Source organism: Alosa alosa, chromosome 12 (assembly GCF_017589495.1).
Source record: "Alosa alosa isolate M-15738 ecotype Scorff River chromosome 12, AALO_Geno_1.1, whole genome shotgun sequence".
NCBI classification, from domain to species: domain Eukaryota; kingdom Metazoa; phylum Chordata; class Actinopteri; order Clupeiformes; family Clupeidae; genus Alosa; species Alosa alosa.
This window is the reverse complement of record NC_063200.1, coordinates 4,997,249-5,014,922: the sequence shown is the minus strand read 5'-3', so window position 1 is coordinate 5,014,922 and position 17,674 is coordinate 4,997,249. Positions and strand designations below refer to the sequence as shown.

The 17,674-nt window shown below is 42.0% G+C and overlaps 1 protein-coding gene across 6 annotated transcripts; it reads right to left on the bottom strand.

Annotated features, from left to right (window-relative positions):
• Positions 1 to 133: 133 nt before the first annotated feature.
• Positions 134 to 16,322, bottom strand: zer1 (zyg-11 related, cell cycle regulator). 6 transcript variants are annotated; one of them, XM_048259594.1, is made up of 17 exons: positions 16,198 to 16,322; positions 14,893 to 15,223; positions 14,567 to 14,717; positions 13,043 to 13,267; positions 11,789 to 12,018; positions 10,093 to 10,266; positions 9,768 to 9,882; positions 9,326 to 9,472; positions 8,223 to 8,396; positions 6,396 to 6,611; positions 5,863 to 5,904; positions 5,657 to 5,776; positions 4,505 to 4,620; positions 4,189 to 4,377; positions 3,749 to 3,846; positions 3,369 to 3,468; positions 134 to 2,598 (listed from the first exon to the last, which is right to left on the bottom strand). In XM_048259594.1, the coding sequence occupies exons 2-17, from the start codon at positions 15,057 to 15,059 to the stop codon at positions 2,541 to 2,543; spliced, it is 2,322 nt and encodes a 773-aa protein (XP_048115551.1). In that variant the 5' UTR covers positions 15,060 to 15,223; positions 16,198 to 16,322; the 3' UTR covers positions 134 to 2,540. The 6 variants fall into 6 exon arrangements, with proteins under 6 accessions (XP_048115551.1, XP_048115552.1, XP_048115554.1 ...); XM_048259595.1 differs by having other exon boundaries at positions 16,188 to 16,316; XM_048259597.1 differs by having other exon boundaries at positions 14,893 to 15,178; positions 16,188 to 16,316.
• Between the last annotated feature and the right edge of the window lie 1,352 nt (positions 16,323 to 17,674).

Sequence of the window (17,674 nt, the reverse complement as noted above, 5' to 3'; positions counted from 1 at the left end):
GTGCCTGAAGCTAGAATGCATGAATTGACACATTTATAATAGTGTAATGATGTGCATCTAAGCTGCAGTTGCGATTAAATCAAGTGGGGGAAAATAGATCAAAAACAAAAAAATATCAATCAAAAACATCAAATTTATTCCAGAACTTTATTTTAGCTTTACCCTCCAAGTCCTATATGAGTGAAAAAAACTGGAACTGTTAGCCTATTTGATCTTCATGGTTCATACCTTTGACATTAAATTGTTTAACACATATCACAAGTTGCCCCCTCAATGTATATCAACATTTATTTCTCCATACTAAGTCACAAGGTTGAATGTATTACTGGCCAAAAGGCTGTTAATGAAACATAATACCCACTGTTCTGTCCTTTGGTACAATGTGATCATTTGTCACCCTATATAAAATTAAACAGAATGAAGTACAAGTGCAGTTTCCCCATTATCCCTACACGAAGGGGACATAAATGAATGATGTTTGAATGCTATCTGATAAAAGCTTGAGTCTTGTTTTGAATGTCCTAAATGAACAGTACACTTGCAGTGAACTGCAAAATATGCCACATCATTTTTTTTGCCACCAGTGACCAGTGTTTTGTGGAAAATATATATATAAAATGGATATTTCTTCAAACATATGTGCACAAAGGACATTGGAGGAAATCATGAGGCATTAGCCATTTTTAAAAGACTTTCATTTAGGTGCATTTTAGTATTCCGTCACACTGAATGTCCACACTGCCGAAAGAAATCAATAAACCCACACCCATCACTTGTTCTGCTCTTTGCAAGTCTGTCTCAAACTACAGTCCTCTGTCGTCTGTAAGACTTATAGAAGGGACATGATCAGAAATAATAATTAAACAAACAGTCTAAATGGTCCTTGCTGTATGCCCACTTGGTAAGTGATTGCATAATGCTTGGACGGTCAAGTGTCTCACAGGTTTATTGCAGACTTTCAAAGTGAAAAACAATCACAGAGGCCAAATTAGACTAAAATTTTACAGAATAATCATAAGATTCATTGTTTATTATGAAGTAAAATATATATATATATATATATTGCAACTTGCCTACACTTATCAAATGAAAACTTTCATATGGTCATTCATGGTAGTTCAACAAGGGGGAAACAGTCTTGTCAAGTGAGAGGCAAGATCTGGAGAAGTCTCCTTGCCAAAGATATATATATATGTTAAAAAAAAACACAGCAGTGAATGAAAAAAAGACAGGGTATTCATCATATTCAACATATTTTAGGTCATCTATAGTTAATAGAGTGGATAATTTAGGATGTTAACTAATAATAAAAATGAAAGATTAGCCCAAAACAAATGCAATGTCCAATTTCAAATACAGGCATGTGAATGATTGTTGACATGGATATGGAACACTTAAAATGCTGCTATGTTTCCTAAAAGAAAAGAAAAACAATAAATAATATAAAACAGCTTGGGGTCGTTAAAGTTGTCTTTGTGCTGTCATAGTAGCAGACTCCCTATTTTCCTCTTCTCTGCCCACTCCTGTACTTGGTGAACAAATGCCTTCCTTTAGAGGAAAACCGGAAACATAAACCACATCGGAGGGGAAAGCATCACATAAATGTTTATAATTATGTCATAAAAACATACATACAAAACAAACAAACAGAAAAAAAAAAAAAACATGAGAAAGCTTTACCTCCAAATATGTACAATGAAAAGTCACCCTCGTTTCTGATCATATTGTGACCATGCCTGGAGAGCAGCACTCATGACACAAGTCCCTCCAGGTATGACCTCTGTGTGCATAACTAGCATCCCAAGGTCGTGGATCAGTTGTCTCATGTCCTGTCTTCCAGGAGGACTGGCGGTAATATTCGCACAGGGTTATGCTCAGGTGACTGTGCCTGTACAACGTGTACTGTGCACAACTTTAAGCTTATAAGGTAAATGGGAGTAAGAGAATCCCCAAGGCCAATATAGCCTATTCTTTGCCAATGTATTTCCTTTCTCTCTTTTATAACATATAAGAAAAAATGAGAATCACCCAATGTGTTGTTCCTAAGAGAGATTCCATACATTGTGGTATTTGCACACATGTGCATGTCCACACACACACACACACACACACACACACACACACACACACACACACACACACACACACACACACACACTTAAACAAATAAAAGGCAAATCAAACAAATGAAAAGTAAAACACACCGCTAATATGAATGGTAAAAATACTGCTTACCATGTGCAACAACAACAGAGGGAAAAAAAAAAAACCAAACCCCAAACAAATCAACACACATCTGTGTGTAGTACCAGGTCTTGACTTCCCTAGTGTTGATTGACCAGTGTCAGGTCCCAGGAAAAAAAAAAAGGTTGTTGACCTCGAGGCAACATTTTTAAGTTTGCTTTGCTCTACAGTGAATCGATGCTCATAAAGAACTCTGGTGCGAAGGGAAGTGGACATGATCCCGTGATGGTCTGTGATCTGTGATCTCTTCGGCCAGAGGCCCGTCCAGCTCAGCTGACCTCCTGCCCTCTTGCCATTTACCTGCTTGTGTCCATGGGGTCCTCTTTAAAGTTTGCACACTGCTCCATCACTTTCCTGAAAGTCACACAGAGCATTAACAACTGTATGGGGGCTTCAACCAGAGACTTTCTAATGAGGAGACACAGCACTCAAAGTTCCACCACAGAAATGCATGGGGTTAGTTTGTAATGACAATTTGTCAGTTGTCTGCACCTATATCCCGCCCCTTTCTGTATGCCTCCCCATTCAGTTGAATAGGAAAATAGCGGCCCGATAACTGCCCAAAGTGCGTTACCAAGATGGCCACCGAGTGAGGGGACTTGCCTATAGACCTTTCACACAACTTCCGTATTTTTGAAAGGAAATATGCAATTGTCGTGGAAATCTCCTTCCTCGCCAGTAGACTATAATGCTTTAGTAAGGCAGCTTATGTTCTCTATACTATACATACATTATGTCTAAGTGGACACGCTAATTATTTGTAATTCTAGTTAACAGTTCAGTAACAGTTAGCCTGATGCTTATGGACAAATTCCTTGTGGAAAAATGTGTACCCTTTATTGATTTTATTTCTTACTTTATTTCGGTTATTGTGTGAAAGGTCTATAAAGACTTTGCTTCAACTAGCACCAAGCAGCATATTATGAGTTAACTTCACCACTCTTCAGAGATGTGATATGGATTTCTTTTTTTAGTACACTATGTAAGTTCAGTTAAAGTTATTAAAGTATTTAAATATGACTTCCATCAGGCATAGACAGAACATTGGCATTAAGGAGCAAATACTTATGAACAAATGTTTTACAAAACACAGCACACATTATGTGAGGAGTTGGAGGTCATACCTTGCCATGTTCTTTGTGTCTGGGTGGCTTTCCATCTCCAAGACTTTATCCAAGAGTGCAATCCCACCCTCTTTGACCAATAATGGACAGTATTTATTTGCTATTTGATGAAGAGAAAGGAACACAAGGTTGGCAAGAGAACAGATAATATTTTGTAACGATTTCTGTCTTTGTGTGTGTGTGTGTATGCATGTGTGTGTGTGTGCCTGTGTGAAAGAGAGAGAGGAGTGTGTGTGTGTGTGTGTGTGTGTGTGTGTGTGTGTGTGTGTGTGTGTGTGTGTGTGTGTGTGAGAGAGAGAGAGAGAGAGAGAAAGTGAATGTTTGAAAGTAGCATTTGTTTTCCGCTCCATAAAATACACCAGTCAGGTTGAGACACTCACGGTAGACAGACACTAAGTTGTAGAGCGCCCATGTGGCCCAGTGCTGGCTAACAGGAGCGATGCTTTGGGGCAGGAGACGGAGGATGGGCTCAAAAGACCTGCACATACACAACATGCAGTCATTACCCAGCTGCACTTAGCTACAGCGAAACCATAGTAACACTCACCCCAAGCCAATAGCACTATTATTATTATTATTATTATTATTATTATAATAAGAAGTATACTATTATTAGCAACACACAGTGAGGCATAAGAATAGACATTTTATTGAAGGACTCGATTCATGTAGTTTCTCAGTTTCAACGTTCTAACTGACAAATTTCCTGTTTTTCACATAAAGAAATATTCCTGCCAATTGACACTACAGTTCACCTATGATCCCCCTGCTACCTTTCACCTAGTGTAGGTTCTGTGAAGCAGCATGTGTCTCTCCTCACCTGTAGTTGATGTTGCGCCGCGAGCTGACGTCCCAGCTCTGGATGGCGTCCCACATCTTCTGCATCACAGAGTCCCTCCCCGGCTCCTCCATGGGCCACGCGTCCGGCCCGTCGAACATGATGTGGGAAAGCACCCCGCACGCGTTGTAGGACACCTCAATGCCATCTGCCTTACTGTCCAGCAGGTCACTATGAGAGACACACACAAAAAACACAAAGATTTAACAGATTTTAAAGATTTTAGAAGTTGAGATAACAACAACGTTTCAACTGGGAGAGCGTGAGAGTGTGAGTGTGCAGTGGGGGCAGTACGTACGTGAACACTTTGACAAACTCTGAGGTGAGGAGCTGTGGCCTCAGAGCCCTCACCTCGGCCACATTACCCAGCAGCCCCAGCATGTTTCTGTGCAGTTCCTGCTTGTCTGGAAACTCCTGCCGAGAGAGAAGAGACCGAAAAAAGGATTACATCAGCTGTTCAGTCTTAAGACACTGACACAGATGGTAAAGTGTTAGGAAGTACGGCCCTAGAGGAAACTAAAGCCTTGTTAAGAAGGATTCCAGATCCTATTAAAATCAAATCATATCAGATCATCTCATATTAAAATGGATTTCAGATGCCAGCATGGAGGCAGTATTGCCACTGAGTTACTCTCTAGCCTTCAGGATCAAACACACAGCATGAATCAGGAAATTTTAATTGTGCTCGCATTTTAATCAGGAAAGAAGGGCCAGACAACACATGGTACAATACAGACCCATGTACGGTAATGCAATATTCTGAATTGCTCAGATTACTGTGAGATTTGCTTTGCATTACAGCAGCCCTGTTCCGCCAGAAACTATGCGGTGATATGAGTCAACTGTGAATCTATCACAGGAGGAAAGCCAAGGTGTTAATGTCTGAGGTCCTGCTATATCGGAGGTATGATATGGAGACCGGAGTGGAGTAGTAGGCAGTAGTGTAGCATGGGGGCCTGGGCTGATGCCCCGTTAGGTACTTTTTACAGTTTATGGTGTTGTTAGCTCTATTTTCATTTTAGAGAGATTTCCACATGTGGATACAGCTACAGGAACATTTTCACAAGTGGATACAGCTATAGTAACATTTTCACATGTGGATACAGCTACAGTAACATTTTCACATGTGGATAAAGCTACAGTAACATTTTCACATGTGGATACAGCTACAGTAACATTTTCATTACTGTTTGCATCACAGTCACTGGTGTCACAGAGTATCAAATCCATGATCTTGGTGTCAGTAGCTTAATTGAATTTCCCCTTGGGGATCAATCAATCAAGTAATCAAGTAAGTAAGTAAGTAAGTAAGTAAGTAAGTAAGTATCTATCTATCTATCTATCTATGTATGTATCTATCTATCTTTCTCTACCAGTCTGCTCCCCGAGTACTGTAAAGTGTAGAGTGGCACAGCGCAGTGCATAGTTAATGGTGGGGATGTCTGCTGACCTCTAGACACTCGAGGAACAGACTCATTCCTCTGCAGTTGAGGAACATCTGGCAGTTGTCGGGCGTCTCGTCGGTGATGTTCCATAGGGCGCTCCAGGAGAACTCCATGACCTGGTCACACTGTGGTCAAACAGAGTAGTGTTTACTCAGGGCCACAGTATGCAAGTGGACTAGACCCATACATTTATTGTGAATGCGATATTTACCATTCTATCCTGTAGCTTTTTCTGGATCAAGTTCAGCATTGTCTAAAGGGATTGAAATGAACAGTGTGAGGAGAAAACAAAGCATTTCACCTATATAGACACGTATTACCATACGTATCATGCTTCACAATAAAAATAATAATAATAATCTTTTTTTAGATACATGATCAGCTGCTTTTCCCTTGAGTGAACTTGGAAATGTGATGAGTGAAGTTGGGAATGCTCTTCATTTGTTATATTTCAGTGAACACTAGACTGAATGTTGTAATTGGAACATAATGTAAATCTAATTGTAAACACATAAAAAGTGCAACACTAACCAACCTATTCCCAGCACATTACTATGACATCAAATGTTTCATTTCAGTAAATGTAACTACTGTAGAAGCAGGAGCACCAAACCAACAAATGCAACTGATTACACCCCCCACCCCCCCCCCCCCACACACCCAATAGTACCTACTTTGACAAAGCCCATCTTGTCCACACACACACACACACACACACACACACACACACCCAATAGCACCTACTTTGACAAAGCCCATCTTGCCCACAGCTTCCTTGTGGTCGTTGTCCACCTGGCAGACGAGGGCGTTGCAGAGATGCACGGCGATGCGCTGGATGGACTCGTCCTGCCGGGCCGGCTCCAGGATCTTCAGCAGCAGCATGTTGACCCGATGGTACTGGAACTCCAGCTCCTCCGGGATGCTGAAGTTGCACAGCGTTAGGCAGCAGTTCCTCTGGACCTGAGACGGACAGCACAGAGACCGCGCTCAGACTCGGCAGACCCGACTCAAAGACTTAGGTATGAGCTACACCAGGCGCGTAACGTGAAGCGTTCCGAAAAAAGGGTCTATTTTTTTCGAACGTACGCGACCGCTGTCACGTCTGGTGTAGCTACCTCCACTGATTATAGTGGCAGCTAATTGTTGCAGCAGACGCTACGCGAGCGGAACGCTTCAGTTACGCGCCTGGTGTAGCTCAGCCCTTTGCAGGTGAGCAGCCCGGCTCGGATCTCTGCACGCAGAGACAATAGCTGGGAACTCTTAACAGTATGTAGCCTAACTGCTCGACTTTCTTTGGGAGTCCAAAATCTTGGCTCAAACTAAGAAATGAGCTAATCACTCAGCCTGGATGTTTGGCAAACATCTCCCCAGAGACAATGGGACCACAGTAGTAACAGCACACAGAATAAAATCCATAAACCGACCTGTATGTTCAGTGTTTTCCAGAGAATTGAATTCCATTTGTGGTGGTTGGTTTGCAGAATTAACTTGAATGCAACAGTTTTTAACAAATTAGCACAGCGTGGTTATGATGCTAACCAGATTTATGCACAATTTAGTACAACCTGGAAAATCATTGTGTGGTGGTGAATGTTGATATTGTGGTGGGCCGCCACAAATGAGTCAATGTATGGGAAACACTGATGTTGCAGACATGAAAAGCTGTATGTAACAATGCATACTGTAGCGCTACATCTAGGGTTTAGAAAACAACTGTTGCAGTGGAGCCCAGTGGTGGAGAACAGGGTGATGCATTGTGCCAGGGAGCAGTGTCATAATATGAATGATTTGCATCAACTGCAGGTAATCATTTTTAGTGCTATGAGGTCAGTTTTCCAAAATAATCTGGAGAGCAGAGAGAGAGAGAGAGAGAGAGAAAGAGAGAGAGAGAGAGAGAAAGAGACAGCCTCTCTAAAATTTTAACTTCAACAGCAGCTCTGCTGTTCTTGCTGCTACAGTCTCCACTTTTGTTACAAAATGTAAGTTTGATGAGAAGACAGATTTGTCAGGGATTTCTCCTTGTGAAAGATCATGTAATGTGTACTCCCCTGTTGCGGATCAGTTGTACAGTTTGAACACACAACAAGTCCCATAATCTGAACCATATAGTGATCATATGACTAGTGAAGTCTTGTAGTCTGTACAACCTACGACCTATGTACAGCTTTTCTATACTACTGAGAACTCCATAAGCTTTAAATTGTAAGTTGTGACCTTCCACGCATTGAATAATATCTTGTGTAAGAGCAGCGTGCATGCGTGCTGGCATTCATTACATTACATTACATTACATTTAGCAGACACTTCTTGACCAAAGTTACATACATATGTCAGCTATATCACAAGGGATCCCCGGAGCAACTTGGGGTTAAGTGCCTTGCTCAAGGGCACAACGGTGGAAGCCGGTAATTGAACCGACAACTTTCAGGCTACTGCACGCTAGCCCAGCTCCTTAACCACTACACTACCACCGCCATTCATGTGTTGGCATTCATGCATAGATGTGTGTTGGCATTCATGCATAGGTGTGTGTTGGCATTCATGCATAGGTGTGTGTTACGGGAGACCCACCGTGACCTCCTGGTACTGCTCCATTCCGTTGAGCACCACCTGGATGACCTGTCGACGCAGCTGGACGCTCTGGTCGCAGCGGTACTCTGTGTTGGTCAGGTAGAAGAGCGCCGCGCTGCCCGTCACCTGAACACTCTTGTCATACTTATGACACTTGAGGGCAGCAATGACCAGCTGGGGGCCAAAAGACAGAGAATACGGTCAGTGGACAGGAGTTTCTATTTTTCATTATATCATATCATTATATCAAGTGTTAGAATGGGTTAATGAACCACTTAAACAGACATTTGTCTTTATGTCATAATGAGTTTAATTTCTGGCAAACCAACACCATCCTTTCCATGTCATGACCTATTTTTTACAGTCTATGGTCAGGACATGGAAAGGATGGCAGCCAGGGGGGCAGCCGTGGCCCATTGGTTAGCACTCTGGACTTGTAAACGGAGGGTTGCCGGTTCGAGCCCCGACCAGTGGGCCGCGGCTAGAGTGCCCTTGAGCAAGGCACCTAACCCCTCACTGCTCCCCGAGCGCCGCCATTGTAGCAGGCAGCTCACTGCGCCGGGATTAGTGTGTGCTTCACCTCACTGTGTGTTTACTGTGTGCTGTTTGTGTTTCACTAATTCACCGATTGGGTTAAATGCAGAGACCAAATTTCCCTCACGGGATCAAAAAAGTATATATACTTATACTTATACATACCAGTAACCAAATATGGGCCTTGGCTGAGATGTTAATGCAGTATTAAAATAGTTCAAAGCCAGTCATGGAATGCAAATCCCTTGTTCAGTTACTCCCTCATACTCCCTCCCCAGCTTAAACTAATGACACATGCTACTTGCACCAACTAACAGATCTCAGATCATTTGACATCACTAGGAAGATTACTAGATCAACTCAGCTGAACAAAAGTGACCAGAGCAGGAGATGTTGGCTACTTATTTTAGAGTCTGGTTCTGTATTGAGTGTGTGAACTGACCTGCAGAGCTCACAAATCTCAGATCATTAACATTACTAGATCAACTCAGCTGAACAAAAGTAACCAGGGCAGGAGATGTTGGCTACTTATTTTAGTGTCCGGTTCTGTATTGAGTTTGTGAACTGACCTGCAGAGCTCGCAGCAGCTGGCTGCAGTGCTGTATCCTGGCGATGTCGAACAGCTGGTTGATGGCCCGGTGGGCCAGTTCGGGCCGGTGCTCTGTGTAGGCCTCGATAGCGTTCAGAACCTGGTCCTCGTTTTTGGAGCCAGTCACCTAAGATGAGGAAGCAGGATATGGGCCCATTTCTCTTAGCTCACTCTGCCATGCTAAACATGAGCTCAGGGGGCCATGCTATTGCACATCAGATACAGAAATTATTCTAATATTTAAAGTTCTATATATTTATTTTATTTATGTTTCAAATATGTTTTATTGTTTTTGAATATTATTATAATTGCATATTACAGTGCACATCTACACTGAATTATACAGTGCAGTGCATTTCTAAAATATATACAGCGCATTTCTAAAAGATCTTGCAGTGCCCAGCCAATGAAAGCTCGTTCACCTTGTAGGCTGGGATGTGCATGACGTTGCAGAGGGTGGTGTTGTACAGTCCAAGAAACTGCAGTGGCCTCTTCAGCTCCTGGAAGGGGATGATGCTGCTCTTGCTGGGTTCGATACTGGGACACACACAAAACCCAGTGTTAATTCAGTCATTCCTTACAAATCGACACATTCACTGTGAAATGACCAAAACCCACAACCAAAACAACATTATGCACTACACACACACACACACACAACACACAACACACAACACACAACACACAACACACAACACACAACACACACACAAGAGGAGTTGTAGGTACACATGTCCAGCATCTGACCTTGGTGGCCCCATGGCCTCCTCGAAGTGTGGGACTGTGCAGTTGTCCAGCATGATGTGGCCTGAGATGTCCAGAGAGACCAGGTTGCCCAGGCTCTGCACCACGGTGGTCAGGATCTTCCTGGTCATCTTGAACTTAGAGGAGCGCTGGTTTTCACGAGAGATGTCCAGGTGCCTGTCAGAAACACCGTTTTGCAGAGGATTAGAATGATATCTACTACACCGATCACATAGAACCAGGTCTATGCAAGAACACTTGAATCAAGGACAAGATATTTACGAAATAATTCATTTTTAATTCTTATTCATTGAAAAAGATGCCTGGGGGAGAAATATCTGGGGAATTGTCTGATCTCCTGTATGCTGATGCAACCAAGAAGAGCTACAATGTGTGGAGTATTTGTTTTGGTATTGTCTGCTGGTTACCTTATTTTGGACAAATCAGTTACACTTGTTTACAATGTTCAATGTCAACACATTATCATGCAATACACAAGAAAATTGTATTGCATGGAAAAGTATTTATTTTGTGTGTGACTTATGGATCATGAAACAAAAGGCGTATCTTCTGCCAAAAGATGCAATAGAATTAGAGAGGCAGAATGTTGGACTGGGTGATAGATTTAAAAACAAAGAAATAATTAAATACATACACAATATTTATACATACAATACCATACACAGAAGATCTATACTAAGACAGAGGAGAGAACAAGATGTTTTCCTCTACAGTAGGTGGAGGGAAAATGAAAAAAAGAGAGAAATTGAGGGGTGGAGAGAAAAAGGATGTATAAGGGGGGGGGGGGGTCAGTAGGCTGGAGGGCAGGGTGGTGACTGGACCATTTAGGGGAATATCTAATTGTGATTTTTCTGACATGTTATAATTGCAATCAATTGAAGTCAAGCTTCAGTTCAATATTCACTATATAATACATTCCTTGACTCTGAATTAGTGGTTTTCTTACTCTTGTCTTGTTGGGCAAGACCAGCAAAACGGTTTTGCTGTATATTCATCATACTGCTACCTATGGCACTGTTTCAAGTTGCTACATGTTAGTTGAGTTGCCTCAGGAGGTAGCTACTGCATGACAATTGGTTTTGCATAATAGCCTAACTTTGTTTGCACATCACTTCTGGTAAACCCCAAATACTTCCAAATAACCATAGTTGTAAGCTTTGTGATTAATTGCAGCCTGTGATTTATGAATTGCATTAGTTGAAACTGCGATTTCGATTAAGAATCAATTGTTCCTTCAGACCTAGTTGGGGTGCTAGTCACTGGTTTTTAGTTTAAAAGACATGGGTGGAGGAGATGACCTTGCTTAAAGGGAGGTGTACCTGGTGCTATTTGTTTGCGTATTTCTGTGTAGTTGTATTCTGTTATTATCAATATTTCTCCAACTTCAGATGCCCTCTGTAATTTAGTAATTAAGCTGATTGGGGACAGGGGCTGGTAGGCCAAAAAAAAAAGATTTCGCTTCAGCGAATGAGACACAGTTCTTCATTCAAGACATCATCAGTGAGACCTGGTGCTTTATCAGTTTAGCTTAAGCTATCCATCCCAAACACCTACAAGCCTGCTTCACACTCCAATACACTCCTAAAAAAGTCTTACTGTGCCGCAAAAACACCTACAGGACTCTGAGCCCAAACCACAGGGGCACACCGTCCGGCACACCGACCGACAGTGCACTCACCGTAGCTGGCTCATCTGCACCACTGTGCTGATGAGCTCCTCCGAGAGATCGACGTTGTAGAGCACCAGCGAGGCCAGACGGTCCTTCCACTGGGCGAGGAAAGTGGCGCGAGGGAGGGGCATGCTGGACAGGTCCAGGGAGGTGAGGGCCGGCAGGGGCTTGAGCAGCGCCTCTGCGTCCACCTCCTCCGGCAGCCCGCCCAGGTTCAGCAGCCGCAGCCGGTTAAAGCCCTGAGAGGAGAGAAACAAGAGAGCCAGGGAGGGAGAGAGAGAGAGAGAGAGAGAGAGAGGAGAGAGAGAGAGAGAGAGAGAGAGAGAGAGGAGAGAGAGAGAGAGAGAGGGAGAGAGAGAGAGAGAGCGACAGAGAGAGAGAGAGAGAGAGAGAGACAGAGAGAGGGACAGAGGGAGAGAGAGAGAGAGAGAGAGAGACAGAGGGAGACAGAGAGACAGAGAGAGCGACAGAGAGAGAGAGAGACAGAGAGAGCAACACAGAGAGAGAGAGAGACAGAGAGAGCAACAGAGAGAGAGAGAGAGAGATTGAGGGAGGGAGAGAGAGAGAGGTTACATAACAGTGATGTTACAACCTCCAATGTGTCTATGTACATAAAAGCTCCTGGGTAATCTCCTAGTTTCTCTACATTTTTAGGTTGTAGATTATACACATTATGATCTTAATTGCACAGCTGGCATACATTTCTGATGTTATCATGTATTATATGTAATGGTATCATAACATTATACATAATATACACAATAACATCATAATATATTACAACTCCAACACAATTTATTCCTTAAAAGGAAAGTGAAGGATCACCGCACCAGCAAAGAAATCCCACCAGTGTGCGGTGATCCTTCACTTTTCTTTTAATCTATTGACGACTGCACCTCACCAGCACCTGGAAGGCTGTGCACAGGAACTTCATCCTTTTTACAATTTTTTCCTTATTAAAGGCACCATTAAGAGTTTTTTTTACCTTAACATAACGTTTCCAAAATCATTTTGATGGCACATAACCTCATAACATGACGAATGGCATTTCTGCCATTGTCTGAGCGGCCTTCTTTAGGCAATTACCGACCTAGCAACTTGCTGTGTTCAGGTAGGAACAGGAGTGCAATTCTTCTTTAGTGCTGCTTTAAGTTAGACAAGACTTAATTTGGCATATCACTATATTACACCAAGGATTATAAAGTCCTACCCTTTATGTAATACCTTGCAAAAACACTACATAGATTACAGTGCATCCCTTACCTGAAAGCTGAAATTGTTGTCCAGTGCAAATCTGGCTGGTCTTTCATCCTCTTCGTCGTCGTCGTCTTCCTCGGCGCAGGCCAGCGGAGCGCCGCCCTTCCTGTAGAAGATGTTCGTGCAGCCGAAGAGGCTGAGGGACACCAGGGTATGCCGGAAGCTGGTCAGTGCACGCAGGCTGCGCGCAGACAGACCATTGCAGTAAGTCAGGTGCAGCTCGATAAGATCCTGCCAACGGGGAGGAACGTGTTACCCAGACAGGAGACTCCTGGCAACCCAGCGAAGAGGGGGCATGTGCATGGCGCAAACACTGCCAAAGTCACAGGTCCCATTCCCACTGAGCAGTGCTGATATGGTGCATGCATACCCTACTTATGCTGACAGTTACCCTGCATAGTTATATCAGAACAACAACTGAACCTGCACAATCTCAAAGTCAGTTTGGAGAGAAGCACAGAACAAACAAAATGCTTCTAGGGGAAATCACCAACCAAACAACCAATGAAACTGTACAGAATTTTTCTGATTTTATTCATCATTTTTTTTATGATGACATAATAATAAAACCTCCCTCCCCTAAGAAAACCTTTTTATGATGATATAATAATAAGTCCTCCCTACACTTAACATTAGGACAATATCCACATCCTTTACTTTGACTGCAAAAATATACATTAACATAAACACTTTTCTTTATGTTAGCTCAAAGGTCCAGCTCAATTTTGCAGCACTTTCACCAAAACCGCCTGATCTAATTTGGCAGGCCATCACTTAATTTCACTTCATCATTATTATATAATGATGTAATATTATTACGCTGAAGAGTGCTTCTCTGGGACACAGTGCTTTATGACAGGGCAAGGTCCCCTCCCTGCCTGTAAATGAGGAATGTTAAGAGGCAGACCCCCAACCCCCAACATGGACTGAGGCCAGATCATCCAACACATCCTCACTTAAGCACTGGGATAATGAAGCAACCATGCCAGTCAAAAGGTCCAAGTGACCTTTCAGAGCGGCTTGTCTTAACATGCATGTGCCTGCCAATGGGAATCTGAGCTCTGGTGGGAAAGGTGGACGTTTTATCGAAATGAGTATTTCGAGTGTAAGGTGCTAATTACTTAACTCAAGAAAAGGTCTGAATGTGCATTAGTGAGTGTGTGCACACACCTGTAGTGACCGACGCTATTAATTATTAATCACAGCGGATAGAAAATAAGGGCAATTTGAGTACTTGATGTTGTACAGGAATAGCAGTTTGAGTCACATATCTCTACTCACACAGTCTATACATACACCTACTACTATATATACACTTAGTATATCTTCCATATACAAAATAATTTAGGAGCACAGTCATTACAGTTATTAATTAATAAGCTCTGGAATACTCTGGAACTCCCCCTTTGCCCTCAGGCACTACAAGATTATGCATTTAGGTCAGTTGTTCCATCTGTTTGTCTTTGACAGATTTCACCCCACCTATGGTAACACTACCTGTTTCACCCCCCGCCCCCACATCCACAATACCTGTTTCCCAATGGCCTCGAGGTCTCTGTCTCGCACCAGGTCCTCTCTCAGCTGCACTCGGGTCAGCCTGGTGCTGCGTGGGTCTGAGAAGAGCTGGAAGAAGCCGTCCTGCGGCTCAAAATTGCTGTCTGTGTGTACCAGCTCTACATACCTAGATCAAAGGGAACAAATACACAGTCATGTCACGGTATAAAATGTGGAGGGGGAAACACATCAGCTTCATACTTTAACTGAACATTATTTTTAAATGCATTTTTTTTACAAGAATAAAACCATCCAGCTACCTGCTTACACTAAATATCTCCCAACCCCTGAGCCTAACTTACGCGTTAACCAGCTTGTCGCAGATTTCACTTGGAAGAAACACGTCTGGACGCAGGGTGAGCTTGTTCCTGTCCCCCAGGTAGCACATCGTCCGCCTCAGGTTGCGCAAGCAGAAAGCTGTGCACAGAGCCATCAGGCTGTCTGGGTTGTCCCCCACTTTGGCCGCCATGGCCGCTTCCCTGCTTTCTCTCTGGTCTGGAACCTGGATGAGACAGGGGGACTTCTGGGTCGTCCTCAGGCAGTAGTCATTGAGAGAGCACCAGGAGAGACAGGAGACACTAACGGATACTGCCAAAAAAAACAGCACGTCAGAGGCTATCAACCCAAGGATACCTACAGATAAAAGTAAAACAACAGAAATTAATTAGTAGACTGAACAAGTCAATGACCCCAACACACACACACACACACACACACACACACACACGCACACATAAGTAGCCATGTAGCACAGCTTATTAAAACATAGTATTACATTATTTTGACTTCTCAGAATCAACAAGGCAACGTTACAGTTAAAACACTGTAGTCAATACGTTTTGTCTGCCGATCACACAATTGGGAATTCTGCTGCTTACACTTAACAACCTAACAACTAGCACTGCTACGGCAAGGTCCTCTAAACTATGCACTATTGACAAAGTTAATAGTTATTACACAAGTATAAACTATTTGTCATAATGTTTACCTGAAGCTTTAGCTAGACCTAGCTGTGAAAGTAAGAGAAACCGAAATTCTTCCGCTGTTAAATACTGTTCACAGACACTTAACTTCAAAATCATAGGAGCTGATTACTGTAGGCAAACAGATTGTTTACTACATAAGATCAATTAATGTATATAGTTTTTCAACGAAAAGATGACAAATATGACTAAATGTTACGCAGTTGAGCCTATACAGTCAATAACAGCAAGCTCGCTAGCTTGTTAGCTGGTCAAAACTAGATAAGCTGTCAACTCAGATTCTTTGCTGTTAAGACATTTTCGTTAACTACATGCAAACAAAGCACTAAGTGTGCCAAACTATATTAACTGCAGAAGTAAAAGAAATCGCACATGCCAACATCCTCATATACTCTGAACCCGGTTAATATAAACGCCATATACCTAGCTTCCCAGCTAGCCATACAGTTCCCGAGAGCTGCTTCTTGGTAGCTAATTCCGAATTGGTTAGCTTAGGCGCTGCGATTAGCATGCTACCTAACTGGCTAGCCTCCTCCTAGAGTGTAATAATCTCAGAAGAGCCATCGGAAAGCACTGTTATCTGACAACACCGAAAATGCAAACAGTTACCATACCTTCCCGTACCTTAATATAGATCACTGCCGATACTGTAAGATCATGCAATACAATTTCAATATGTTGACACTTAATGATCTCTTTATTATTTTTGGTTTCGCCCCTGATGTCAACAAAACAGCCTCGACTTCCGGTTCACCTGTACATCACATAATTGCTTCCTTCTTTAGGGGAGGAGATGAGTAAAGTGTCTAAAATTAATCCGTGAGAATTAAACATACCCTGTTATTTGAAGGCTATATGCCTATACCCCAGTTTATTCGAGAAAATGCCAATGTCCTTTTTTGTTTTCAGTCAATTACGTATTTACTCGTAATAAGGCAGTCCACTTTAGCAATGAAATTGTGAAATATCCTGTACAGTAAAATTCATCAGTTTTCTGATTCATAAAAATACTACTTCTGTAGTATTTTTGTAAAGGCTTTCTAAGGCTTTCTTTTTGGTTGAAGGCTCAATTCCGGAGGCCTACATCATTAGTTAAAGTTATTTGTAGTTTGTGGATAGCCTTTCCCTCCAAGCATGGGTGTGTAGCCTAATGCAGCTTCCTCTTTAGTCGCATCGGTTGCTCGACTGGATATCAAAAGTCTAAAGTCTAACTCTGAATTGCTTTGTGTCTTTATTAACATTAACCCTCATGTTGTGTTTTATTTGTATTTTTTATTTATTTATCTAAGGCTAGGCCTAGCCTGTATCCAGAGGGAGATCTGTACAGGTAGCCTACCCTAAGAGGGTACTTGGACCCTATGAATCAGTAGCCTGAAACAGTGTGTAAATAATGATTGTAATATGATTGGGAAGATATGAATACCTTAAATTGGTTGTTACTTTGCAATGCATTATATATCAGCCTCAAAGTCCTCTAAACCATCAAAGTTCGAATTTGTCAAAGAAGTGTTAAAAAAGCATCAACTCTTCCACTTTTTTGAATGAATTCATCACATTGCAGTGTACAGCTCTTTCAGCACAGATTAAATATATGACAGCTGAAAATGTATATATGGGAAACATAAGTAAGTACAAGCTAGTACAAGCAAGGGGATTAGACATGTTATTTGATAATAATGTAGGTAAGCCAACGCATAGAGTGAGCAACCAAACAGAGACATGCAACAAATCCAATTGTATTCAACAGGTATCAACTCCCCTTTTCAGAATCAGAATAATTTTATTGCCAAGTTTTTTTCTTTTTCCACACAAAAAAGAAAAAAACAAGGAATTTGACTTGAAATGAAATGGTGTAAGAAGTATTCAAATGCAATATGCAATTCAAATGTTATAGGCCTATATATGAAGGTTTTGGTTCCAAAATGCTATATCTTCATTTTTAAAAACATTAATAAATCATGTTAATTGTATAATTCAGGTAATATCAATACAACTGCAGTTTTGCCATTTTGATTGAGTAAAGATAAATCAAATAACAATAACCCGATTACACTGAAATGACTGAAACATATCGCGTTTTGGAAACAAACTCTTCATATAC

Bases quoted from the DNA above. Each gene is read 5' to 3' on its own strand.
- zer1 (XM_048259591.1), bottom strand. From the start codon at position 16,084: ATGCTAATCGCAGCGCCTAAGCTAACCAATTCGGAATTAGCTACCAAG. The intron at 5,777-5,862 runs GTAAATATCGCA...GTTTGACCACAG, and splicing joins AAAAGCTACAGGATAGAATG to TGTGACCAGGTCATGGAGTT. The intron at 4,621-5,656 runs GTCAGCAGACAT...CTCTCTCGGCAG, and splicing joins TGTTCCTCGAGTGTCTAGAG to GAGTTTCCAGACAAGCAGGA.